The sequence below is a fragment of the Centropristis striata genome, chromosome 22 (assembly GCF_030273125.1).
Source record: "Centropristis striata isolate RG_2023a ecotype Rhode Island chromosome 22, C.striata_1.0, whole genome shotgun sequence".
NCBI classification, from domain to species: domain Eukaryota; kingdom Metazoa; phylum Chordata; class Actinopteri; order Perciformes; family Serranidae; genus Centropristis; species Centropristis striata.
The window spans coordinates 19,996,118-20,023,733 of NC_081538.1; the positions used below are offsets into that span (position 1 = coordinate 19,996,118).

The 27,616-nt window shown below is 39.9% G+C and overlaps 1 protein-coding gene across 2 annotated transcripts; it reads left to right on the forward strand.

The window, feature by feature from the left end:
• Positions 1–714: 714 nt before the first annotated feature.
• ppp6r2a (protein phosphatase 6, regulatory subunit 2a) lies at positions 715–27,616 on the forward strand. Of its 2 annotated transcripts, none has more exons than XM_059325781.1 (24): positions 715–1,141; positions 4,126–4,295; positions 5,250–5,504; positions 7,467–7,653; positions 13,266–13,403; positions 13,504–13,569; positions 13,717–13,829; positions 14,845–14,958; positions 15,093–15,219; positions 15,565–15,717; positions 16,221–16,445; positions 16,574–16,638; positions 16,763–16,878; positions 18,062–18,147; positions 19,881–19,961; positions 20,076–20,173; positions 20,342–20,399; positions 22,565–22,692; positions 22,777–22,901; positions 23,001–23,145; positions 24,354–24,442; positions 24,555–24,747; positions 25,515–25,622; positions 26,135–27,616. In XM_059325781.1, exons 3-24 carry the CDS (start codon positions 5,278–5,280, stop codon positions 26,181–26,183), a joined length of 2,691 nt encoding a protein of 896 aa, XP_059181764.1. In that variant the 5' UTR covers positions 715–1,141; positions 4,126–4,295; positions 5,250–5,277; the 3' UTR covers positions 26,184–27,616. The 2 variants fall into 2 exon arrangements, with proteins under 2 accessions (XP_059181764.1, XP_059181765.1); XM_059325782.1 differs by having other exon boundaries at positions 24,558–24,747.

The following is a 27,616-nucleotide window of genomic DNA, read 5'->3' on the forward strand; positions in this document are numbered from 1 at the left end:
TCCTTTTTGAGTGAAATGATCAATAAATATCATATTTTACACTTTTGGTGAAGTTTTTTGTGTTTCCTGCAAAACTTGAAAAAATTAGTTAGGCGATTATATTAACAGGGCGACGATATGAAATAATATTAATTATATGTTAAGGCCATTGTAATTAGGCTCTGTTTATTTGATACATGAAGAATAAATTATCACAAGGTGTCATCATTCAGTACTAGTACACTGAAAAAAAACGTTTTGGCCCTGTAATTATTATTTTAATTATCTATGTAAATTCTACAAAGAAATACGAATTCAGTGCTTTTACTTTAAAATAGCCGTTTTTCATGTAGTGCATTACTTAGTGATTGTTTGTTATTATGTGTCCTCAGTTTTGGATGTACATTGAATCATTCGTAATATTCGCTAAACCAGTTCATTGGCTTAATTAATTGATATTTCCAAGTAAAAAAAAATATAATTGAGGGACATCAGTGAATCTGCAATTTACTTGTGTATTTTCATAAAAATAAAAAAAAGTGGTTCTGTTAAATAAATATTACTTAGAAACACCCTGAGTAAAGATTACAAATACTTTCTGTGTGGAAAAACTTGCCTAGCTTTTTTTTTTTACAAAGTAAATGTCACTCCAATTTTTTTCAGTGTATGTATGCTTTGCTGAGCTCAGTGTCTGAAGTCAATGCGCGTCCCCTGTGTAGGTCTACTGCGCGCTCTCGTAACCATGTCGCCATTTTGATTCGAAAAATATGACTGAGTTTTTCCTGCTTTGCATGCTAAACTTAGCCCCGCGTTTGAATTACTTTGTGCGTGAGTACGAATCATACACTCTATATCTGAAGTAACAGGTATTGTTATTAATGTCAAGTAGCCATTAATGTCGGGGAAGTGTTTATTTGCTAGACTTCAAAGCCACATTTGACTAAGGTTAGCTAAGTTGAGCTAGCTAACAGTAGCCTGTGCTGTCGCAGACTGACCCCTTCTTCAAAACAAATCACTATCCGCTCACAGGCTAATGTTAGCTACAGCAGCTAGCTACTAGTTAGCTGGATAGCTAGGGACTTTAGGAGCTGTCTGCTTGACGAAAAACTGAACTAACAGTCTAATACAGGCGGAAGGAATAGCAGCGGACTTTGAATCAAAGGTAAGTTTTGGACGGAAACCTCGTGATGAGTTTGAGCAACTAGCCACGTTAACTCTGCTGCTGCATCGACAAAGTTGAGCCTAAGTTGGAGAGCTATTTAACTCAGCTCATAACCTTACACGTTAACTGGTAGTGGCTAATTAGCTTATGTGCTAATCAGAGGAAAGGAGGAACTAAAGTGTTTGCTAAGTTAGTGCCTTTAAATAGCCAGTTAACAGTTTACACGTTGTGTTAAGATTACTTTACGCTAGTTAACGTAACATAGTCGATAAGTTACGTTTAACAGCTGTAGTTGGATGCATTTACGTAACTTATGTTCCCACTAATGTGTTACTTACGATACTCAGGGTTCATACGGATGGTTGAAATCCTTGAAAATGCTTAAATTTATAATGTTGTATTTTCAAGGTTTGAAAAGTGCTTGGGTTTTGTATAAAGTGCTTGAAAATGCTTGATATTCTTACTGTATTTCTCGTGCAATCTGACTATAGGTAATCATAGGTAAAATGAAAAAATATATTAAAATTAATATTTAGATTAGCAAACTGTACTTTTGGTTGTTAAAAGCGTAATACCATCGCTTTTGGTATGGTTGAGCGAAATTACCCCTTTTAGCATCTAAGTACTCATCTAAAACATGCAACTTACAACCTTTGTAAGGTACTGGAAAAGCTTGAAAATGGACCGTGAAAGTCCTTGAAAAGTGCTTGAATTTGACCACTGAAAAAGTGTTTGAACCTTGGATACTGCAAAACATGTAAAATGTCTTTATTGTCTAGTAAGTAACGAGCTATAAAGCTTAGTGAAGTTGTATTCTTCAGAGTTGGCTGAGGCCAACAGCAACGAAGCCTTGCTGAGCTTCTGAAATCAAGAAGTGTTAGGTTCATTTGTACTGAAGAAAGTTACTTTGTAATTTATGGATTGATTAAAGAAAGAAAGGACCATTGTATTAAACTATAACTGTATCAAATATATTTAACAGTGAGGGCAGCAATTACCACTTAGTAAGTCTGTTTTTTATCTTTATCTTTTATTTGGTAGTGGTGCCTCCACTGGAGTTGAAGTAAACAGAAATCTGAGCTCCTACCGCAAGTCAGTTGATGTGCACTTCATGCCAAGGCTATGGCAGCTCAGTTTACATTTCTTTAGCGGGACACCAATGTGTTTCTCATTGTTAGACAGTATTAACAAATAGGGGAGCTCCTACAACCACCGACATATTATCTAAGAGTGATACAGATGCACGTTTTTTGTCAATCATTTAAAAATATATCCATGTATCATTAGTTATCACGTGATAGAAAGTAGTACCAAGTGCCGGTCTCAGGTTATCAGTGTTTGAAGCTATGGCTTATTTAGTCTGACAGCCAACAAACCCAAAGGTAATCAATAATGTGAATGAAACTCTTCACATTTGCGAAGGAGAATTAAAAAAGATAAGTAAAGTTACTGGCTATTATACACATAGAAACAACTTTTTAATTTGTGTATCAAACATTAGATACACATCTGTTTACATTATTTTACAAATACATTCATCTATGTGAAGTAAGCAGCAACAGGCTGAGAACAGCTCTAGCTGTTGTTTGTCTTCAGAGGTGCACCATTGCCCTAGATATCTAGTACATAATGATAAACATTCAGTCACCACCAGTTGCATCATTATTTACATTCAGTAAGTATAGGAGAGTTCAAGTAAAAGTGTAGGTGGAATTCCCTTTTACTGGATTTCACTGCTTTTTAACTTGCCTAATTACAGACTGTTGTTGACTCACAACATGCACATGTATGCCCTTTATGTGTGCCATTGTTCCTCTTTTCATCGTGTGTAAATGTGCCAGTAGACTGTTTTTGTTGAGGTTGCCTCTGGTGGGTTCTATTTTAGATGTAAAGTCAAGCATTTGCTTTCCTGCTCAGTGTCCACAGGGAGCGTTCAGCGGGTTATTATTGCACTTGTGTACTCTGTAAATGTATGCCAGATGGACGCCTCTGCTGCTGCTGCTGCATGTGCAGGGAAGGGTCCACCTCAGGAAAAAAAGAAAAAGGAGGAAGCACTTTGATTTCCCCCGCAAGTTTTACTTCCACGATCAACAGTTGATAGCATGTTGCTCAGAGAGACACGTTAGCTTTGACAAAGCCAGCAGGTATAATAGTTTTCTGTTACTGCTGGTGTGTTGGGTTGTCTAGATTAGCTACCATGGTTACCACACAAAAAACAAACACATTTGCGTAGTCACAAAAGCATCAAATACTTTTGAATTTTTAAGATGAATTCTCCATTAACCCTAATCCGGTAGTGGACATTTAAAAGCCTCTGTTGCAGTCTGCTTCCTCTACAACAAAGTAGATGTTGTAGATGAAGTAGATGTTGGCCAAATATTGTTCAGCAGCTGTCTGAGTACAGAGTGATGAGCATGCACACAGTGGCTGCGCTCATTTTGATGTAACACAGTCTGATATGTAGTGAATTCAACTTCATGAAAACATCTGGCTTGCCAGTAATGTGTGATATGGAGCGAAAGACTGTACCCTCATGTATTTTCATGAAATAGAAGAAGTTCTGAAAAACAGGTAGTTAAAGACCTGAGGGATGCAATTTCCTTGTCAGTTTGTCTTGTAGGGAATCTTCACTATTACAGCCTTCTTTCTTGCAAGTAAATCTTCCCATTGTTTTGAGTCGATTCAGGCATAATTACATTTGATTGTTTAAGCTCTTTGAGTGGTTGTTATAACCTAAAAGACGCTACGTTTTAAAACGTGTGGGTCTTAAATCTTATGTTTTGTGTCTTGCTAGACCACAGCATGTACTATGTAACTTTGATGTTCCCAAATGGCATGTTAAATATCATTAAAAGTTTGATACGTTTTCTGCATTTTATTGAAACTGGTACTGCATCGATATTGAATGAAATATTCAAATCCACATCCCATTCCCATAGTTGTACAGTTGATGAATAATCTTTACTGTTTTTCATGTCGTGCAGGTTATGGTGAGCCTCTCAGCGTCTCATCTCCTAAAGAGGCCTGCGTTTTAAGAGGAGACCCATGCTGATAAATGCCAGGCCTCGCCACACTCTCTGTCGTCTGCACAAACACAAATGCCTGCCTGCCCGTGGGGGAGGTCTGATTAAAGATATCCACATTTCATCCACTGGTATGTGTGAACATTTTTACTGTGTGGCATTTTTGGCCTTTTGTAATTGGACGGTCTATGACTACATTTACCTGGATCACAATAATTCAACTGTTGTTCTTCTTGCAAGGTTTATATTAAGTTTAGAAAATGCATAATTTTATTGTTTATGTATTCAAGATGCATTATATGTTTTTAGATATGATCCAGTGTTTCATTTTCACAGTCACTTGTAAAACCAAAAATCTTTCAATATTAGAAATTAAATGATCTTGTTGTCATATTGATTTCAAAGAGGATCATTTTTTTCTCACCTAAATTCATCATGAAACCCTGTTGATCGCTAAGTCAGGAAAATAAATAATCATAATAAAGAAAACCAATCAAAGTTCATAAGAAAATCTGGCAAAATGTACACAATTACATTATACATTGATTTCTGTGAACTTTATTTTTCGCAGTTGCATTGATGTTAACAGTTTAGATGGAAAAAGGCTTTGACAGTCTAGTGTATCTTCTGTAGTTAACCTCAGAGTCCATATTTTTCTAATTTTGGTAATGCTTAAAAAACTTCAGAAAACTTCAATAAAGTATTCATCGAAGTCTGCACATGGCCCCTACATTATACAGCATAATTTTTGAATACTCTATCTTAATTTGACAATTTCTAAGTTAATATAAGAATCTTGAAGTAAACATAGTCTGTGAAATGAAAGGAAGTACTACAAGTGATAGTGCTCTATTGTTGTTCCAGCTAATTTTGTTGGACTATCAATGTTACGTGTTTGTTTACGTCCATTTCTCTCCCCTGCTTCCTTCCCCACCTACGCCTCCACTCTTCCCTTTCCTACCCCTTTCTTTTATTGTTCTGGCCACTACTGGGCCGCTCTGTAATCCCTCATCGTCCTCTACCTCCTCTGTGCGTTTTGTCCTTTACTTTCCCCTCCCTCCTCCTTCTACCGTCCCATGGTCCAGGGCTGTGTCCCCTTGCCCAGCGGCCACCATGTTTTGGAAGTTCGACCTGCACACCACCTCCCACATCGACCAGCTGCTGGACAGGGAGGACGTGACGCTGAGAGAGCTGATGGAGGAGGATGACGTCCTGCAGGAGTGCAAGGCCCAAAACCGTCGGCTGCTCCTCTTCCTCTCCCAGGACCACTGCATGCAGGAGCTGGTCAGCCTCATCACCACAGAGCCGCCCGCCGACCTGGAGGAGAGGAGCCGTTTTAAGTGAGTCCTCACACTGTTGACTGACTGGACTAGTGAGGGCTTTCAGGATGGCCATGTGAATGGTGAAAAATACAGCATATAGCATAATCAGTGCAACCATTATAAACCACTATAATTACAAGGTACAGTTTTTATTGTGTTTTATTTTAATGCATTTTTTCACATGACTCGAAAGAGTTAAAATACAGTAAATTATCTAAAATCATATATACATATAAAAGCCCAAACCCAAACATTCAAAATAAATGCTACTTTTCCATGCTCTTTTGAAAACATATTTCCACATGACCTGTATTTATGATTGTGGTTGGTATGTTCATTGTTTGGAGACGCTGAGTACCGGCACCATGACTAAGCAGTGTACTGCTGTGGAAGCCATGTTAGTTTGGACCTGAGATTGAATGTCACACAATAAAAGAAACAGACAAACAGATCGAGGCAGCAGTGGACCAACAATCATGGTGGCTTTGAAGAGAGTCATGTGTGCTGCTGTGGACTGGGGCAAAAGGTATTTATCTGCACTTTCTTCAAAGCCCCCAGACTCCATTGACAAAAACAGCAATTTTACATTGCTTAACACGGGAGTTGCTGGTCTAACATTACCAACACCTTGTTCGATTCGCTTCTTTGTGTTATTATGTGACTTTCGGATCCGAACAAACATAGCGTCCACAGCAGCGTATTCTGTGGCACAGCTAACGTTGGCTCAGCTAGTGCTAACGTCCACAGCTTACTGTGGTAACCTACGTTTCTTCTTTTTGCCAAAGCTCAGTGAAAATAATGCAGGTTGACTGGGCCTTTAACTCCATTCTTGTAGGTATTGTTTAGTTATTGGGACAGATCAACAAACAACTATTGTGGTTGTATTCATTTTTTTTCGTTGTTCCTGTCATAAAAAAATCGAAGCAAATGTTTAAATTTTTGTCCCTGCAAAATAGCACCTAGTATATTCCATTTGAATTAGAATGCTTTAAAATAATACATTGTCATAGTGTACTTTTACTTCATATCTTGAACAGAAATAATTTAAAATAGAATTTTGGCTTCCAGTTGTGTTTAATACTTCAGTACAGTGCCACTTTCTGCTCTGATCTTATTTATATCACTTTCCCATTTTTGCTGCTCCAATCACTAAAATTCGACCACAGGAATCATATTAGATTGCATTTAATATATTAAATTACCTCATTAAAACATATTAAGACTAGCCTGGCTAACACCAGACCAAATCTCATTTGAGATTTGGTCTGGACACCACCTGTTCATTTCTCCGTAGAGGAGGTGTGGTTTACGATCCTCCAGAGCCGTTTATTGGGCGCTTAGAATGTCTATCAAAAGCGTCTGTAGGTAGCTCTTAGCCAATCAGATCAGTTATACCAGATGACATAGTGGAGCAACAGAAATGGATGTTTGTTGTGTGTGTGTCTGTGAGAGAGTGTTGTTTGCTGCTTTGCTCCTCCAGTTCTCGCTTTCTGCAAGATTATTTATTTTCACGCTTTATTCCCCCTCATGTCCTTCAGCCACACACATCCACTGATTTTATGGGCAATAAACAAGCTGCTGCGGGTCTCTCGGCAGCTCCTCTGTCCCCTGGCTCGTAGCGAGATCACCGCCGGTGCGGCGCTACGAGCCGGCGCTACCGGTGATCTCGCTACGAGCCGGGGGACAGCGGAGCCGCCGAGAGACCTTTCGCCTTTCAACTTTCGCTCTAAACTATTTAAAACACCATCTACAGCTAAAGACAGTTTCGCATCTGCAGCAGCCATGTTGGATCCGGAAAACTACAAGCTCTGGTTTCCAGACCCCTTCGCAGTTCGAAATTAAATTCGAGCGCGCAAGGCAGTCTGGGTATACCCAGGCTATATTAAGACGTGGATAAGCAGAAACATTTCTGAAATGCCACAGTGAAATAAAACTTTGCTCTCATTCTTATTGTCATTCTGTATTTATTGTTTTTGTCAGGTTTCCCAACATTGCTTGTGAGCTCCTGACATCAGATGTGTCCATCATAAATGATAAGCTGGGTGCTGACGAGTCTCTCCTTGAGGTGCTCTATCACTTTCTGGAGCAGGACCCACCCCTCAATCCACTCCTGGCCAGCTTCTTCAGCAAAACCATCGGCAATCTCATCGCCAGGAAAACCGAACAGGTATATTGGAAAAAATAACAGATTAAGGAATGTGACAAAAAACTGACACACCATACAAAATGATGCCAAACTTTAGAAACCCACCATATCCCCATGTTTATCTTTTTTAGAGGTGGAGGACATTTGGGTGGGGTTATTTTTAGGGGGAGATAGCAGGTCAACAGAAAATGCCACGTAGCAGTGGTGGACATCATCGAAGGCTGGAACCCGTAGAGTCATTTGAGATGCAGCTCAGCACTGTGGTGCAGGGTTTTTTTTGTTGGTGCCAATTCAAATTTAGAGTTTGTAGTATATAAGGGTTTAGAACATTATGTTTAAAAGTATAAGATGTCTATTCCCATCCTTAATTATGTCTCATAAGTCGTTGCAGGTATTTTTTGGTTGACTGTATTTGTTACACAGATTCTGTGCAAATTTAACCACTTTACCACTCGAGAATTGATAAAAATTGTCAAAAATCTCTCCAAATTAGCACATCAAGACACCAAGATTTTTGAGGAACACCATAGAAAAATCTCAGTTGTGATTTTGGTAACAAAAATTGTTTTCTAAACTGCTGAGAGACCCCCTTATAGTCACTATACCTAGTAGTATTCAATTCAATTCAATTCAATTTTATTTATAGAGCGCATTTCATGCACAAGGCAGACTCGATGTGCTTCACAATGTATATACATAATTACAGTTAAAAAACAAAACAAAATAACAAAACAAACAAACAATTAGAAAAAATCAGTTACAAATTAATTGAAGAGTGCAGGTAGACAAGCTATGCCATTTTCACCACATACACACTTACTCACACATGTGCACCCACTCCCACTACCACATGCACACAGTTCAACCGAATGCTGTTGAAAAAAGATAGGTTTTTAATCTGTTTTTAAAAATGGCTACTGATGTGGCAAGTTTAACTGTATCAGGCAGGGTGTTCCACTTTCGCGGGGCATAAACACTAAAAGCTGCTTCTCCTTCTTTGGATCTGGTGTGAGGGATGAGTAAGTTGCCGTTGCCTGTTGACCGAAGTGTTCTTGCTGGCGTGTAGGTGATGAGCATCAGTGGCGGATTTAGCAATTTGGGGGCCCAAGGCGAATTTAGCTAGGGGGCCCTTCAAATCCTTACTTTTAACAAAAAGAGTTTTATGTTATTTAATTCTGTTGACTTTTTTTGCTGTATATATATATTTACAGCATATATACACACACACACTGTAAAAAATGTTTGTAGAAATTACAGTAAAACACTGTAAAATTGCATCTGAAATAGGTCGTAAACATTGTACATCACCCTAGTAGATACATTTAGTTACTGTAAATCAAAGAATAGTATAAAACTTTAAATTCTACAGCCATAAACTGTAGAAAAGAAAGTAAAGTTGTAAAGTTAATGGAGAAATACCATAATGAACGTGGTTAAAATCCTGCTGCTAGGTGAGCACCATGGTGACACTCACCTGACGCTGTTTACGCACTGTTGGAATGGTGGAAACAGTGGTGGAATAAGTATTCAGATCTCTTACTTAAGTAAAAGTACTGATACAACACTGTGAAATTACTCCACTACAAGTAAAAGTCCAGCATTCAAAACTTACTGAGGTAAAAGTAAAAAAGTATCAACATCAAAATGTACTTAAAGTATCAAAAGTAAAAGTACTCATCATGCAGAATGGCTCCACTCAGATTGTTTTTTACATTTTACATATATTATTTGATTATTATTATTATTGATAGATTTATGTAAGCAGCGTTTCACTGTTGTCAAGATAGGGATCATTTCAACTATACATATGTATACATGGCTATACAGGCTATATACACTGTAAAAACAAAAATCTGTTTAAATTACGGTAAAATACCAGCTGTGGTTGCCAGAACTTCACCGTAAAAATACAGTGAGCGTATGTAAATGTAAATATCAGCAAAAACTGTAATTTTATACTGAATAATCCCATTACTTTTAGGATAATTGTGTCATCATGGTATTTCTCCATTAACTTTACAACTTTACTTTCTTTTCTACAGTTGATGGCTGTAGAATTTAAAGTTTTATACTATTCTTTGATTTACAGTAACTAAATGTATCTACTAGGGTGATGTACAATGTTTACGACCTATTTCAGATGCAATTTTACAGTGTTTTACTGTAATTTCTACAAACATTTTTTACAGTTAGTTACTAGTTTGCAGTTTACGTTGACAGTCACTGAAAACGCCGGATCATCTCCGATGATGACAACACTTTCGTGGTGGTCAACAGAATCAGGACTGCTACTCACCACCTCCTCATTGTTGACATCTCTTCTGTCAGAGCTCGAGCATGACGCGGTTACTATGGTTACCTCCTCCCCTTCTGAATTAGCCGCTGCCTCCTGCTGCTCCTCGACAACCGGCGTGTGGACTTTGGGAGTGTGTCATTTTTTGATTTCGCCTCCTCCCGCTTCCTTCTTTTGGTGGCACCACTTGGGTAGTTTCGCTTCATTTTCCAACTGTTGATATCAATTTCACCACTCACGTAACGTCTTCCAAACTTCCCTCCACTTCCGTCACATAACTTTGGAACTCTCGCGATCATGGCCTGGATGGAATAGTCCATTATAACACGAAATGGGAGGGGGTGTAGACGGATACTTTATTTCTTTGTATTTTAGTTTGTTGTCTTTGTTTCCGATTTAAATATACAAATGTACATTTACATTTAAAAACGCAATGGCTGGGGATCACTGAGGGCCCCGATTCCCAGCTGAATGGAGAGTGGGCAGCTGGTCTGGGGGCCCCTGCAGTTCGGGGAAGTTGGTGGGGCCCCAGGCAGTTGCCTACCTTGCCTCTATTGTAAAACCGCGTCTGATGAGCATATCTGTGATGTACTGAGGTGCAAGGCCGTATAGTGCTTTATAAACCAGGAGCAGTATTTTGAAATAGATTCTTGTTCTGACGGGTAACCAGTGCAAAGATTTAAGAACGGGTGTGTTGATATTTCTTGGTGCCAGTGAGAATACGCGCAGCTGCATTTTGAATTAGTATTACCTTTGAATACTTGATTTGGAGATTCCAGTGAATAAACCATTACAGTAATCTAGTCTACTCGTTATAAATGCGTGGATTAATTTTTCTGAGTCGGATTTTGACAGAAAGCCTCTCAATTTAGAGATATTTTTGAGATGATGGAAAGATGATCTGGTGATGTGGTTGATAAAATTTCTTAAATTTAGATTGCTGTCGATAACTACACCCAGATTCCTTGCTTCAGTTTTGCTGTCATACACTGAGTGAGGGATGTGATGGGTGATAGGTCATCGGGGTGTAGTGAAATGTAAAGTTGTGAATCATCTGCATAATTATGATAACTAATTTTATGTTTGCGTATGACATGTGAGAGTGGAAGCATGTAGAGATTAAACAGTAGTGGTCCTAGAATTGACCCTTGTGGTACCCCGCATGTAATGTTCATTTTGTTTGAGTGAAATTCACAGATGGAAACGTAAAACTGCCTATCCTGAAGGTAGGTTCTGAGCCAGTTTAGAACTGGGCCAGACAAACCAACCCACCTTTCGAGTCTTTCCAGTAAGATATTATGGTCAACGGTGTCGAACGCAGAGCTAAGGTCGAGTAGAACAAGAATGGAATTTTTTTTGGAGTCTGTGTTTATATGTAGATCATTTAGGATTTTGATAATTGCCATTTCTGTGCTATGGTGGGGACGGAATCCAGATTGTTTTTCTTCAGAAGTGGTTTGATGACAGCTGTTTTTAGTGATGTGGGAAATATACCTGACTGAAGAGACCAGTTAATGATATGTAAAACCTCTGGAGCTAAGCAGTTAAAGATATTTTTGAAAAATCCAGTCAGCAGGTGGAGGACCTGAGCTGACCAACAATATTACCAAGTTCTATCAGATTTAAACAGTTAAAATGAGGCATGACACAGGTGGAGTTTCTGGAGAAAGGAAGGGCAAGTTCAGTTGTTGGTTTTAGGGCAGTAATGTTTTGTCCAATAGTAATGATTTTGTTATTAAAGAAAGAAGCAAATTGATCACATTTTACTGAGGACAATATTTCTGAAGGAATGGTGGAAGGTGGGTTAACAAGTCTGTCAACAGTGGAGAAAAGCACTTCACTGTTATTAACATTTTCATTGATGATTTTAGAAAAGAATGATTGTCTGGCTTGTTTAATTGCTTTGTTGTATTCATTCAGTTTATCCTTATAGATGTCATTGTGAACATGATTTTTCTCCACTGTCGCTCTGCCTGACGACACTTTCTCTTTAAGTGTCTGATGTCCACTCCATTTCTCCAGGGAGCCTTTTGTTTTTTTACATATTTAGTTTTAAGTGGTGCAATTTTGTCGAATACACTGTGTATTTTTGAGTTGAAGTTGTCCACAAGGTCCCCAGTTGAAGATGTCATGGACAATGACAACTCATTTATAGTTTTCTGAAAGCTTTCAATGGTATTGTCATTAATTATGCGTCTTTTGAGTAATTGGGAACTGTGACGTTGTACAGGGCAAGCAGAAACATCAAAGTAAATGCAACAGTGATCGGAAAAAGCTATATCCACAACAAGAGGTGTTGTACTGTTGAGTCCTTTTGAGATGACAAGATCAAGAGTATGTCCTTTATTGTGGGTGGGTCCACGGACATGTTGGGAGAGGTCGAATGCCTCCAGCAGACTAATAAAGTTTATGGCATCTGGATCAGTTTCAGTGTCAATGTGAATATTAAAGTCACCAGATATAATAAGACAGTCATAATCAATGGAAACCTTGGATAATAGCTGAGAGAATTCTTCCAGAAATCCACATTTGGATTTTGGTGGATGGTAAACAGTTATTATAAAGACTGTAGTTTTGCAATGCACTGACAAGGCAAGGTATTCAAATGATATGAAATCACCATGGTGGACTTCCTTACAGGCATAAATGTCAGAGAAGACAGCAGCAATTCCACCACCTCTCCTATCAGTTCTAGTGGTATGGAGGAAATTGAAGTTCGGAGGTGCAGTCTCAATGAGTGTAGTGGCTCCGTTTTTATCCAGCCAGGTTTCAGTTAGTAGAGTGACATCTAGACTGTGGATACTAATGAGTTCATTTATTAAAAATGATTTATTTGTAAGTGACCTGACATTTAAAAGAGCCATTTTTATTATTTGAGGTGCATTGCTGTGTGAGGGGCTGATAACTTGATTATCAAAGAGGTCACAGCAGGTAATTTTATACAGTGAGTCAAGTTTCAAAAAAACTTCTCACTTCAATGAAATTCTACTATTGGGAATGAATACATAAATACAACTGGGCTCAGTAAATCCACAAGAGCCTCAGCTTTCCATTCATACACAATTTATGCAATTCAACAGTTGAGGGACCTCTGTATGCTGAAAGATTAAAGTACAACAGGCAATAAGTGCTGCTTGAGAAAAAAAGCTTGCATCATCTAGAGCAAAGATATTGACATTATATGAAACTAGTTTTAAAAAGGCGCCTGCTAAAACCTCACGTTGACCAAAATTGCTGTTGAGAAGGATTAAAATAGGGTTAAAGATGGCACAATCAGATTCACCCAGCTTTGGGACTGATGTGAAACCAAAAGTATTGACCACTTTGTTATATTTTCCAGGTGATTACCTTTCTAAAGAAAAAGGAAGGCTTCATCGGTCTGGTGCTGAAACACATTGACGCATCTGCCATGATGGACCTGCTGCTTCGCCTCATCAGTTGTGTGGAGCCTGCCCCATTAAGGCAGGAGGTCCTCCATGTAAGCTCCCTAAATGCATCCTCGTGTACTTCCTAAAAGTAAACACCAGGCTCCAGAGCTCTTTAAAGTATCTGACTATTTCTGTTTTTTCCCCCCCAAGTGGTTGAATGAGGAGAAGTTGGTACAGAGACTCACAGAGCTCATCCACACCGGCAAAGATGAGGAGGTGAGTGTGACGCCTGCTTGAAGGTAACCTGCCACCATGCTGGTTGAAGAAGAACACGAGGAGCTTTAATTCTGTAAATGCATTAACACAAATTAAAGGTGTTATTTATTCGTTAGGATTTTTCTAATTCAATGGTTTACATTTCAGAGACAATCAAATGCATCCCAGACGCTTTGTGACATCATCCGCCTTAGTCGAGACCAGGCCAATCAGATGCAGGAGAATATGGAGGCTGACCCACTATTGGCTGTACTAGAGTCGTAAGTTTGCGATGCCTTTTGGTTGAAGTTCTAAGAGGAAAAGTGACCGGTTGCTTGTGGTAATTAGAGCAAGTGTGTATTTAAAATCCTGAAATTTATCTGGCTGCAGTACATTAGAAAACAGAATGGGGGGGAATGGCACTGGATTGGCTCTGTCTGATGATTAAGCTAGTCAGATCTTTCCCCCATCTGCTGTTGGTTCATTATGTCACATAATTGATAGGCTCTTTTCATGCATTTTTGTGAGTTTGACGGTAGACTTGGTAAGATGTGTGCTCTTACATGTCCACACAAGCAGGGATCGTAAACATACTGAAACACTCCTGTTGTCGTTGACTACAGATTTTGAACATTTCCCAATCTGCATCAGAGTGTTCTGTAAAAGGTTGTGTGTACAATGATTTGCTGGCAGAGCCTGTTTGACAACAGTTTTTATTTTTGTGCAAGTTTGAGTTTGTGTCCTTCATAATGCTGCCTTGGTGTACAACATCTCTCATGAATTTCCAGGCCTCAGTATGAAGAGCAGCAGAGATATAGAGCTGTACCAAATGTCTTTTTGCAGACAGAGCAAACTTTTTTTGAAGTGCAGTGAAAATGTTGTTTTTGAAAGAAAACTGCAAACAAATATGGATTGAAGCCAAATATATTTCATTAGATAAAAACATGTTGTGAATTTTGGAAATTGTCTTTTTTCCCCCAAATAAATATTGACATCTGGACTGTATATTACTCATCAAAGGAATGTAGCCTATCTGCAAGTCTGCAGAAATACCAAGTTTAAACAGAATTAATAGACATGCAAAAAAAACCTCTACATACTCAATATAATATAAGATATAATCGAGTGGTGATGGGAAATCTCTAGATTAACTCAATGAGCCACAGTGCACTGAGCGCACTCTACCTGGTAGCGCTGTGTGTCCACCAAAGTGTTTTCCCCTGAGGCACTTCATTAGCATTTCCTCATCGTGTAGTTTGTTTCCTGAATTTTCTCCTCTATAAACCTCTCTTTCAGGCAGGAGAGTGTAGCGGGGCTCCTCAAGAACATGTTTGAGGGGGAGAGGAGTGAGGCCTCCATTGTTAACGGAACTCAAGTGCTACTTACCTTACTGGAGACAAGGAGGTCTGGGTGAGTCAGTTTGTATTGCTTTTATTTACACCTGTACATTTAAAAATAATGCTGACTCATTAACTACATACTATAATATTTTCATGAATATGTCTAGCAGCCTAATGTTTTTTTACCTGCCTTTTGTCTCCCAGGTTGGAAGGGCTGATGGATCTGTATTCTCAGGGTTATGAAAGGTCTTACACTGTCAACAGCAGTATTTTAAATGCCATTGAGCCCCATTTAAAGGACTTCCAGCAGCTTCTTCTGGATCCCCCCAAGGTAAAACATATAACTATAGGAATTACAATTCAAGTGTAAACCTTTTAAATGCAGCAAAGTAAATAACGTATATAGTACTATATGCAAGCAGAATGGAATTGAATAGATTGTCCCCATTATTATGAGTCCGCATCAGCCCACTATCAGTATCATAGCACATTTATATAATAACATAATTAGCACATTTTTGCGTTTTGCAAATTGTAAATAGGCAGTACTCATTTTTGTACTGCCAATAATGTTATACAGCCTTGTTTTCCCTCCCTGGTACACTTATAGCATGAAACATGTGGTTCTTCTGTATAGTTTAAAAAATATATTTTGCTTTTCCCATTATTTCGACAGAAAAGTGCAATATTGACAACCGTTGGCGTTCTAGAGCAGCCACTGGGGAACGCCCGCCTTCACGTGGCCAGGCTGGTGGCCGCCCTGCTGCAGACCAGTGCCCCCAGCATCTGCCAGGAGCTCTGCAATCTTACCACCATGGACCTACTACTGGTAGGCTCAGCCTTTGACTCTGGACATTGAAACTCTGCAGCACACATAGTGTGTTTGAGCCCTCATAGATTATAAAACGGATGCTTTTGCATGCATGCGTGCGTGTGTGAGAGAGAGATATTGGAAAAAGTTGCATCAGATTATTTACAAGGTTGGTCATGAGGCAGGGAGGCACTGACTACCTTTTCACACCACCTGACCAAAGTGCAGGGGGTGTGGCTTATCTGGAGCAGGTTCATACAAGACCAAAAAGCTTTGTGTGTGGTGCTGCAGACAGTGTTGCCTTGCTAAAACGGCATTGGGGCACCAAACAAGTCATTGTGGTCCAGATATTACCACCATGACTTTTTAAATAATGTTAGAAGGGCACAGAGCCATAATGTGTTGCACTAACTTGCTATAATGCTTAAAAACTGACTACTGATCCTGACAGCTGTATGCTGTTAAGGGAGCAATTTCTTCTAGTTCTGCCTTGCTAACTTTACATTATTCTCTCTGAACAGGATCTGTTCTTCAAATACTCCTGGAATAACTTTTTGCACTTCCAAGTGGAGCTGTGTGTGGCGGCTATCTTGAACCATCCTTCCTCAGAGGAGCGGCCCAGCCCAGGTCTCCAGAACCACGATGGCAAGCCTGCAGCATCCAACTCTGAGGTGCAGGGGGAGGCCTTGGAGACAGGCAGGACCAGTGATCCACAGACCTCCATCCACAATGCCCTCGTAGCACATGTAGGTGACCTAGCAGCTTGATATTCTGAACTTGAAACTGTCTCCACTGGTTTGTTTGCAAGGTTTATGTGTTGTTCCTTGATGATTTCCACACTCATCTTGATTCTGTGTTTCTGTCGCACCTCCAGCTCTTCCAGAAGTGTCAGCTGGTACAAAGGATCCTAGACGCCTGGGAGGAGAATGATAAAATACAGTAAGAATCACAATGTTCAGACATACAAATCACAGATAAGTTATGACAAGAAATGTTGCAGTGATGCTTCTTGTGATGTTACGCCAATTGAAGAGCATCTTAAATGTGTATTTGTGAATCTCAGGGGTGAGGGCGGCACCAGGAGAGGCAACATGGGTCATCTGACCAGAATTGCCAACATGGTGGTCCAGAACCTGGAGAAAGGACCAGTACAAGCCCAGATCACTGACCTCATCAAAGGTAAGGGCTGTCAATCGATGATTGTCCATATTTAATTGGAAAATGAACAATTTGGACCCCAAGCAGCTTCAGGGTGTTTTTTTCTCCTGTCATATTTTACTTATTGTGGCCTCATGTTTTTCACTTTAATATACAAGTCCTATACCTCTATGGAAACAGCACAGTCATGTCTCGAAGTAGGGGGAACTCAAAAATGTCTCTTGTGCAGAATAACACAGTTATAATGGCTTGAATCATAAAACAGGAAAAGCTTTGAGTTCAGTTTCTGTGATACATTTTTTTTCAAATATTTGAATAAAATTGAATCAATGTATACAACCCTTTTCCAGGTGACCATAAGTGTTACCAATGATAGAAAAGGGAGCTCTGCATGCTATACATATTGAACTACTTACATTTTTACAACCCCTACTTCATTCTCCTGTCTTCTCTCTGCACTGTGTAAACAGCCTGCAGCTCTGCTTGGTTTCACTGCATACTTGTCAGATGACTGTTGGTCTCAGCAGAGTCAATCATTGCTTACCAGTTGCACTGAGGAGTGAATGTGAAGTAAAGTGGTTTTGATGGATAGAATTAGATGCAATTACAAGCTACTATTTGGTTACTCTTTGTGACAAAAGCTTCTGTCATACATGATCTGTTCAAGGACCGTTGTAAAGACGAAAATCCAACTTCAATGCCTGTTTTAACACAGTGATAACAGTGTATTTTTGGCTTTTATTTTTTTATATTTTGGAAATCATGCTTTTTGGGTTCAGACAGTTAATTGCAAATTAATCACACAATTTTTATCTTTTCAAAATGTAACTTAAAGAAAGATTGTTCCTAGTATTTAATATTCAACATCGGAGTGGACAAATTAGCTTCTTTGTGAAATTATATGTAGATTTATTCTTGAAAATCAATAAATAACAAAGTAGTTAGATGGGGCAAGCATCCTTGTGTGTCCCGTTTCCTCTGTTACTTGTGCAGTCTTTATAAAAGTCGAGTATCTCTAATATGGTGGAGGCCCTTGAAGCTTTTTTTTACGCTGATACTAACAAATTTACATTAATGCGTTATCACTTTATTTTGGCGCTCACTTTGACAGCCCTGGTAATCTTATATTGCAGCAGGCTTGATGCCAGACATGTTTCCATTTTAACTGAAAAGTCAGTGAAAATGAATATCCCTGTTTTTGCAGAGCTGCCAGAAGACTGCAGAGGTCGCTGGGAGAGCTTCGTCGACGAGACACTGAGAGAGACTAATAGGAGGAACACGGTAGAGCTGGTGAGATATCACTCAGTAACCCTCAGGTCCTTCTGCATGAAAAGCTTTCTTTTAACTTCCTGTCATTTCCTCTTCTCTCCCAGTTTATGCCCGTTCAGAGCAGCCAGTTAATCAGGACAGGACCGAGCAGCCGGGCACAGTGTCAGAGCAGCTGTTACCAACTTCTCAGCAAATTCTATTTTCCTTCCTAAATTTTTAATAAATCTACAAATATAAGCAACAAAAGCCAGAAGTGTTCTAATTAATTGATTAACAACAATAGGCGTGTTTCCATTAGGGTAAAAAGTGGCCGCTGGGAACGGCCACGCCCTCTGAAATGGCCACTCACTTGGCGTATCTCCATTACAAAAAAAGCCCCCAGAGGGTTTTACAAGACTCCGAAGGTGACGTATGGTTGTTGATCATCGCGTAATCGATTAGGTACAGTTTGACGGCATGCACAACAACTGCGGCTGTCGCTTACTGTGCACAGCATCCGCCGCTGATCATAAACAAACGGGCATCGCTAGCTGTGCACAGTGTCTGGTGCTTGTTGTAAACAAACAGAGATCGCTAAGTGAACACATACTGCAGCAGCACATACACACTACTGCCACAGAGCTAACTGTGCAGCCCATTAGCACTGTGCTACTGTGCACCTTGTTCCGTGACACCGGACTGCACTATGAAAGGGCAGAATGTCACGGCTTTACGGGATCACTTTGATCTTTCCAGCAATATAGCGGGACATTTGCGGGACCACACTATGAAAGGGGCTTATGTTTCTTGTCGCTTGGGACTACTCGCTACTTTGCCAGTTTTTAAAAATGGCGCGTGTTGTTGTGGCGTCGAGTACTACGTCACATCCTGCTAAACGATCTATCCAATCAGCAACCAGGCTTTTTTCAGGGGAGAAAAATGGCCCTGCTCTTTGACAGGGCCAAAAAAATGGCCGCTAGGACCAGCTCACATTCAAATTAGGGACGTTTCGGCGAGGGAGACCCGCCTCATTCCAGGTATTCGACTATAGTGGAAACGCACCTAATATTGGCCCTGACCCCTGTCTATATTTAGATTCAAAGCCTGGCAGCTTCCCCTCCATGAGGTCCCAGATAGCAGTGATATCTGCTGATATGTAGTAGGGAGGTTTACACATAATGATAACAATAATAATAATACATTTCATTTACAAAGTGCTTTTTATAGATACTCAAAGATGCGTTACTGCAACACCAAAACAAAATTTTTGGAATTAAGGTTGTACTAAGATCATGGGGTAGTGGTGCTCGTCTACTCCAAGTATTACAGCAGTCGGAAGTTGTGTTTCCGTGCAACAAATACTTTTCCTATTCTTTTCACCTTAGTTTCATAAAAACAGGAGAGAAAAAAAATAAGGCCAGAAAGTGATCAGCAGAATTTAGTTTCATCAGGGCTTCTGTAGCTATGATATTAAAATGACTAAAGTCTGTATGAAACTTAGTGTTAAAAGAGTCATTGGTGTACATGAGCATGAATGAAAATCTACTCTTGGTCTTGTCGTTTACAACAACTTTGAAAGAAAATAATTCTTTAATATCTTTTTTTTACATGATATTTATATCACCACACAAATACTTAAGTGTTTTCATGACTTTAAATATTTTTAAACATTTGCAAAGTGTTATTAAAATGTTTCTAACAAGGCCACTGGGCGTTTGTTACATACTTTTGAACACTGTAACAATGTCACCGAACTTGTGCACTGTTTCCTGCAGGTAAGCACCCACAACATGCACTCTTCCAGTGAGGACGACGACATGGAGAGCCCCTTCCCCAACGACCTGTCACTGCAGCAGGTAGGGTAGACCCCACCATGGAAACAAAATGACTCTACTGTTACTTTATTACTACTAATAAATAAATAAATAAATATCCATTTCTGTCCATAATATCACCTTTGACCTTCCCAGGCCTTCTCTGACTATCAGATCCAACAGATGACTGCCAACTTTGTCGATCAGTTTGGCTTCAATGACGAGGAGTTCAGCGAGCATGATGAAAATATCAAGTAAGTAATTAAAGTCAAAGTTCGAGACATTTCTGTTGTATTATATCAATACCTCAGCGAAGGCGTCTTATACTTTGTTGCTTAACCCATTCAGTGGTCTCAAGCAGTCACCTGAACTTACAGGATGTTGCCTAATATTTTATTCTTTGTCTTGTTCTCTTTCCTCAGTGCCACATTTGACAGAATTGCCGAAATAAACTTCAATCTAGATGCTGATGATAATAGTGTAAGTGTTCGGCTCCTTGTTTGTGTCTTACTCACTTATTTGAAAAAACTTTCAACTATCACGCTCCTTCTGCTTCTACTGTCAGTGATTTTTTCTATAGGCCAGCTTATTTTTAAATTTTTATGCAATGGGAGCTCTATTTACAACATGGAGTCTGACTCAGCGGATGGTAAAAGCCTGCCATTTGATGTGTCTCTCACGTGGCATTCTCATCTCCTTCCACTGTTTCCAGTAACTTTTTTTTGCAGCATCCGGGCCTTTGCGCCACCCAAGATGATTGTGATTGGTTTAAAGAAGTACAACCAAGCCAAATGTTTTGTTCCCATATATCAGTGTGATAATGAGGGCAGTCAGAACATTCTCTAACACAGCGATGTGAGGAGGTCTGGCTATGCAACACTAAGGTTCCTTCCACATCTAAAGTCTGGTGGACTTGGTGTGACTCAGTGGGGAAGTTGCAATATCGTTGCATTTTTTAAATCTTTTTTTGTTTTGCTTCCACACTGCTTTAACAAGCACACCAAGTATTGTAAACAAATGTCCTTCATCTATTGGACAGAATATGTGTGAAAAAGAGCTGACACTTTTTCAAAGCAAGTCACAGACTTTAATGTATTGTTGGCAGAGTTTTTTTCACTTTTATGCAGCATTGATCTGCTGTGTGATGGAATCCATCAGCCACCATTCTGTTGCTTAATAATTTGAAAACTCTGTTGTATTTGTGTGTGTGTTCTGTGATCGTCCAATCATATTTGGTGCTTTTACTTCGTCATTAGACCACGTCTGTCCATGAGACATTTTTCAAGCCTGCTACTGCCCTGCCTGGTGTTGATTCTCAGATTTCTGCCCAAATTCAGCCTAGAATGCGCTGTGTTTTGGTTTGCTTCCTTCCTTTGGTTTGGATTGCATTCTCACATGCAATGAAACTAACTCTGGTGCAGCTGGAAGCAAACCAAGAACTCCATTATTTTGCAACCAGAGTTCAGTTCTTTGGTCAGCACCAGAGCTTGTTTGAGTATTCACACCAGCATAAGCCAAACGTGAATGCTCCCTAAACACTTGGCTACAATTCTATTCTGTGCTGAATACAGCACATATGATAAAAATGTGTTTTTATATGTCATTTCTGAAGTAATAACAGTAATGTTTCAACAAAGTCACTATATAAAGTCCTGACATCAGAATACTCAGTGAGGGGGGGTGAACAAACCTCTGAGGAAAAGCTTGTCACTAAAATGAGAACAGCTGGTCCACCTTAAAGGCCAGTCCACCTTAAGTGAGCCTGAGCCAAAGATGTCGCTAACATCGGGGATAACCCTTCTCTTTGATCAGCCGGTGGCAGCAAAACGCAGGAACTTGGCTCAGGTCTTAAAGAGTTGTTGGATTTATTCACTGACAAATACCTTAAACTGTGAACACACTGCACCGCTACACATTCACAGCTATAATATTACTGCTCACACACACACACACACACACACACACACACACACACGCTCTCTCTCGCTGGCTGTGCTTGTGTAAATACAGCAGTGGTGGATGAGAGACTTTGGATAGAGCAGATGGAAATTTCACTTTTCTACCCGTTAATTCTCATTGAACAGTTGTATTGATAAAGTATTGGCTGTTTCCTTGCACTTACAGTAATGAGCGTTGTTGGAGGAGATGCTGCTGTGTGATCATAAATGAACACAACACCAGAAGTAGCGATAAAGGAATTGTTAACATAGGAGCCTCTTAATGTTCCAGGTCTCTAATAATTGAGCCCAGGGGACCGGGTAATTCCAGGTTTGGGTACCCAGCAGGTCTTTCCTTTTCCCTTCCTTCCTTCATCCAGGACAGAGCAAATGGGACCTACTTTATCTTGTGCCGACATTTTCACTTCTGAGGACTTTCTGTTTCATAGCAACCAGACACAACCAAACCCTCTCAAGCGCTCCTGGCTGGATGTTTTCAGAAGAGCACCTGGTGTTTTCAGCTAGGGAAAAACACTTTGGTGGACACACGGCCTTAATGTACCACAGCAACTGTTGCTATTGTTGGTTTGAGTGGTTACCGCTGTAAGGGCTAACATGAGTAAATAAGAGACTGACCCTTGATGCACATTGGTAATTTGTCTGTAAGGCATCAAAAAGACGACTGATTAAACGTGTGTTTGTGCACAGGCCAATGCGGCTGCTTTTGAAGCCTGCTGTAAAGAGAGAATACGCCAGTTTGATGATGCTGAAGAAGAAGAGGACATTTGGGAGGAGAAGGAGATGAACTATGCAACACAAGCTAAATCCAGAACAAGGTAAATGTCATTATAGTTTCTTGTTTTTGGTTCCCTCATTTCATTTCTACTCTCCTCAACTTCTATTCATTGTCACTATACCAGGTTTGGGGTTTCCCAAACCTCAGAGAACAGCTCCAGGAGCAGCATGGAGAACGGGGGCAGGGAGCGGGACCACGGATCTGAATCTGATGAGGACGAGGAGTCTGAGCAGAACACATCAGAAACGGGTAGATCCCAGAACGCATCCAAATGTCATGTAAACCTGTTTAGTTTCAAAATAAACTCTTGTCTTATATCGAGTGTTTTATTTTTTGTCTTGTTTCCAGGTCCAGGCTGGACAGCAAATTTCAGGGACTCTGGAGGGACTGCAGCATCCCAAACCCCAGCAGTGTGGGACAGCTCATCTAGGAGTGGAGCAGAGACGCAGGGAAGTGGCTGGGCCAACTTCACTGAGTTCCAGCCTTTCTCCGGGTGAGAAGCAAACCTGGTTTAATTTCCGTAAATTTTTTCTTTGTTTCCTTGGTTAATAGTTATGAGGGCGATTTCACTGCCGGAACTTTCCCGCGGCACCAATACCCCTTTTCAACCAACGCAACCTTAGTTCTTTTGCTGGGCTGGTGCCAGTTCGCAGTTGGTTCAACATGTGAACCGTCTCAGAACCCGTTTGCTCTTCCACAGGCTTGAGAGCCACACATTACATCACTGTAATGCAACAATGCAACATTGGCAGACATTGTCTCTACAAATGTTGCTCCTGGCTTTGTGAGCCTCCTTTGGCATCCGAACAAGACATGTATAACACATTTGTACTGCTCGTCTTGAATCCCATGGGCTTTGATTACATTCTTAGTAACACTAAACGGAAGATGTTAATGTTAGACTTTGTTGTAAGCTACCATTAACCCGTATCAATCACATTACAGTTAAACAAATTAAGTAAAATGAATGATGCATGTTTTAGTTTAGTTTTAGTTGGTGGCGCTCTAGAACCATTTATTTTTTTGGGATAATTTTCGATACCACCAGGATAAAAACAAAGACCCCAAAATTTAACAGAAATATTTTTATTAACAAGAAAAATGTAACATGTTAAAATTAACAGAAACACAGGTTAAATATTTATAATAAAAAACTGTTGTGCAAAAAGAAACTGTAACTATGATCTGAGGAAGTGCAAAAAATAAATAAATACAATAAACAATAACAATTAGAACAATATTTTGAGGTTGATAAAAAAGAGGTAGAGTCGACTGTGTGTGTTGCTGTTTGGTTGCAGGTCGACTTTTCTCTGCTTCATTCTGGGACTTCAAGAGAGAAAATAACACTTTTCAGTCACCAACATTTATGTAAACTTATTAACTCTATGCTTATGTATACTGACACTGTGTCAATTAACGTAATATGGGCACACTACGTGCCTGACTTATTTATTTATTTACGTTGCTTATAATCATTAACGTGACGTCAACCTTTAATTGCTAGCTGCGGCTAATGGCTAATAATAACACGGGCATGGTGCTTTCCAACATTAGAGGCAAGGACTTGAGTCCTTCATTCACAAAACACAGAAGTAATCTAGTATGGTATGGACGAGTGTTGGACTTTTGTTGTTGTTTACGAAGGTTAAAGCTGCGAATGTCTCCTTGACTGTTCTCCGTTGTCTTGTTGATTGTCTCCAGTACAGAGACTGAGCCCAGGTGCAGCTCTCCTGTGGACTCCAGCAGCAGCGATGCAGATAAACAAGCCAAACCAAACCACGAGAAGAGTGGTAAGTACCATTTAACAACCTCTATCTGTTAGAGATGTACACTTCAAACACAGGCCTTAATTGATTTGAACAACAGAACAAAGCCATTAGTTCTGTCTCTGGTTGGTGTCAGCAGATGCTCGCGCCTCCTCTGGTGCTTGGCCGGTGGGAGAAGGGAGGAAGGCTCCTCTCGTGGCCTCAGACAGCAGCTCCTCTGGGGGATCCGACAGCGAGGAGGATGACAAAAATGCTGGTGCTCCTCCCGCCGCGGCCATCCCCTCAGTAACAGCCGGCGCCCCCGGCAACAAGACAGCTGACCTCAAAAGGTTTGCATGTTTTAGCTGAAAGCTTTGCTGTCAGATGCTGAGGGGTGAAATCCTCCTCTGTTGACCAGTCCACTCTCTCTCTCTCTCTCTCTGTGTGTGTGTGTGTGTGTGTGTGTGTGTGTGTGTGTGTGTGTGTGTGTGTGTGTGTGTGTGTGTGTGTGTGTGTGTGTGTGTGTGTGTGTGTGTGTGTGTGTGTGTGTGTGTGTGTGTGTGTGTGTGTGTGTGTGTGTGTGTGTGTGTGTGTGTGTGTGTGTGTGTGTGTGTGTGTGTGTGTGTGTGTGTGTGTGTGTGTGTGTGTGTGTGTGTGTAAACATCTATATTTGAAACATAACTACCACATTGAGGTAATTATAGACTGGACTGGGATTTGAAATTACTGGATTCATTCAGTTTTGCCTTTCTAAGTAAAGTACATCCTGGGAGCTTCTCTGCTACTTGAGCTTCACAAAGTTCAGTCAAAGAAGTTCATAACTCGACTGGTTTCTAGTTGCAGTATTATAACTTTTCCCAGTTGTGTGAAAAATGATTACCTTAGTTATAGAAATAACCTTTACTTATTAAATACTGCAGGTCATATTTATCTATCCACTTTGGCGTCGATATAAATGAAGTGCTCTTCTCAGTAAGCCCAAAATAGAAAAAGTTGCTTGCAGTGGGGTCAGAGGTCAGCTACAGAACACTGGCAAAAGAAAAGAGTGAACAAAAGTTGATTGACTTGATTTGAATGTGCAGTCTGTGCTGAATCTTTCTCGTTGTTTGTCCTGCAGTGAGGAGAGTCCGGTGTCTCTGGAGAAACTCTCTCTGTCAGATCCTCCCAAAGCACCAGAGCAGCAGCCTGCTGACGACTCACCTGTAACCACACAGACAGACAGGAAGTAAGATTCATCACTCAACACTCTTTGATTACTGATTCTGGAGAAATTTCATTGATTTTGATGAATTACCAGAAAAAAAGTAAAGCTTCCCTATGAAATGCAGTTTATCTCTGGCAACAGCTTTGGAACATGGGCCATAGAAGCTTTTTAATTCAATTTGATATTATTTTTATAGCCCAGAATCACAAAACACAGATTACCCTCTGTCCTTTGACTCTCACAACAGACAAGGAAAAACTTCTCAAAAACCCTTTTAACAAAAAAAAACAAGAAACCTCAGGTATATATATATATATAAATAAAATTAAAAAATCTACTAATTTTAGGGTTAGTTAGTTAGTTTAAGGTTAGGCAGGTTTCTTCCAAACGCCCGTCCCTAGTTCCCACATTGTTTGATGAGCCAGAGATGAAAGCTGATGTTACTGTGTTATGTCACAGCTGATCTGACATAGAGAAGATGCTCCTCCTCTCAGGTTCTGTGTTTATACGACTCTCCTCTGTGTCCCTAACAGAGAGGAAACGCCACCGCCCCAGGAAGTGTCGGTCAACGGGCCGGTCTGAGCGCGTGCACACTGCTAAACCCATCAGCGACCACCACGGACTGTCAGCCTCCTCCTGAGTGACTCCCCTAAATAACCTCACTGCAACTACGGTGTTTTTACTGAATCACTCGGCCATGTTATTGGACCTGGACACTGCCAATCAACACCAATAATGAGGCGGCGGAACATGTAAAAAAAAAAAAAAAAGAAAATCTGAAAACTAAGAAAAAAACAACAGACAGAACGGAGTGTAGAGGAATCATCTTCAAAGCCTTTTTTCTGATGTTGCACATAATTACGTGCGGTTTTAATGTAGCAGCGATCTTTGAAATGACAGAATCCGAGGGGTAACATCATCATTCTTATTTTTTTATGTCCTGAAAGATTTCTCTCCTACCTGTTTGAAGCTGTTGGAATCCCATTGTTAGGGATTTTCCATCGTCACCCCTGAATGGATAGCACAGGCTAACTTTTAATGATGCCTCAACAATAAATACCTTTTTTTGAAAACATTTTTTTCTTCAAGCTTAAGAAAAAGCACTTATGCAGCCATTTACTGTACATTATAGCACAATGTAAGTGTTCTACCCTCATCTCTGCTGGCTGTCTTATCTGTCCTCTCACCCAGATCGAGGTTTTTATCCATTGTTTCCGTTTTTGTTTTTCTTTCTTTGGTAGCTGTTGAAACATCTCTTGTTGTCGTACATCACCAGGTTTCTGAATGTTCTCAAGTGCTTCAGGAGGGTCGGGCGAGGAGGAGGAGGAGGGGCAGGTCGATGAACAGAGCTCTAATAGTATTACTGTCTTTTGCTCATGTGCAATAATGTCAATTAGCCATTTTATTTAAAAATGAAATTCAACATTTCTTCTTTTTTAAAAGAATCAATCTAGCGTTGGAGACTCATTTGGTGTAGTTTGGGGCAGACAAATTTGGATACAATCTCAACTTGATCGTTCAGATTTTTAAATTTTCTTTTTTTTTCTTTTTTTTTTTAGTGCATGTATAACCGGTTCTCTGTTGACCTAGCTAGTGAGCTAAGACCTTCTGATTGTATTGACCTTTAAGTTCTTATTGCTATCCCCCTTAAATCAACCAAACATTATCTACCTATATACAAATATTATCTACATTTAAAAGTAATTTTACAAGCAATCTTGAGATTACTATTGTTGTCTGTTCCTTTTTTTCTCTCTCTCTCCACCAAGCACTTACTCACAGGGCGAGAGTGGGATCTGGTAAGAGTGACGCTGTATGTTTTTTTTTTTTTTTTTTTAAGTTTAATTTTATTTGTCTCTGAGCAGCAGGATTGGAAAGAGGGCAGGTCTGGGTTCTGCAGAGCTCCAGGCCTCTTTGGTGTACTTACTTAAATCATTTGACAGCGATCAGGTTTTACGATCATTGTTAAAAAAAATGAAATTAAAAGTGTCTGGTTGACCACATTAATACCAAAA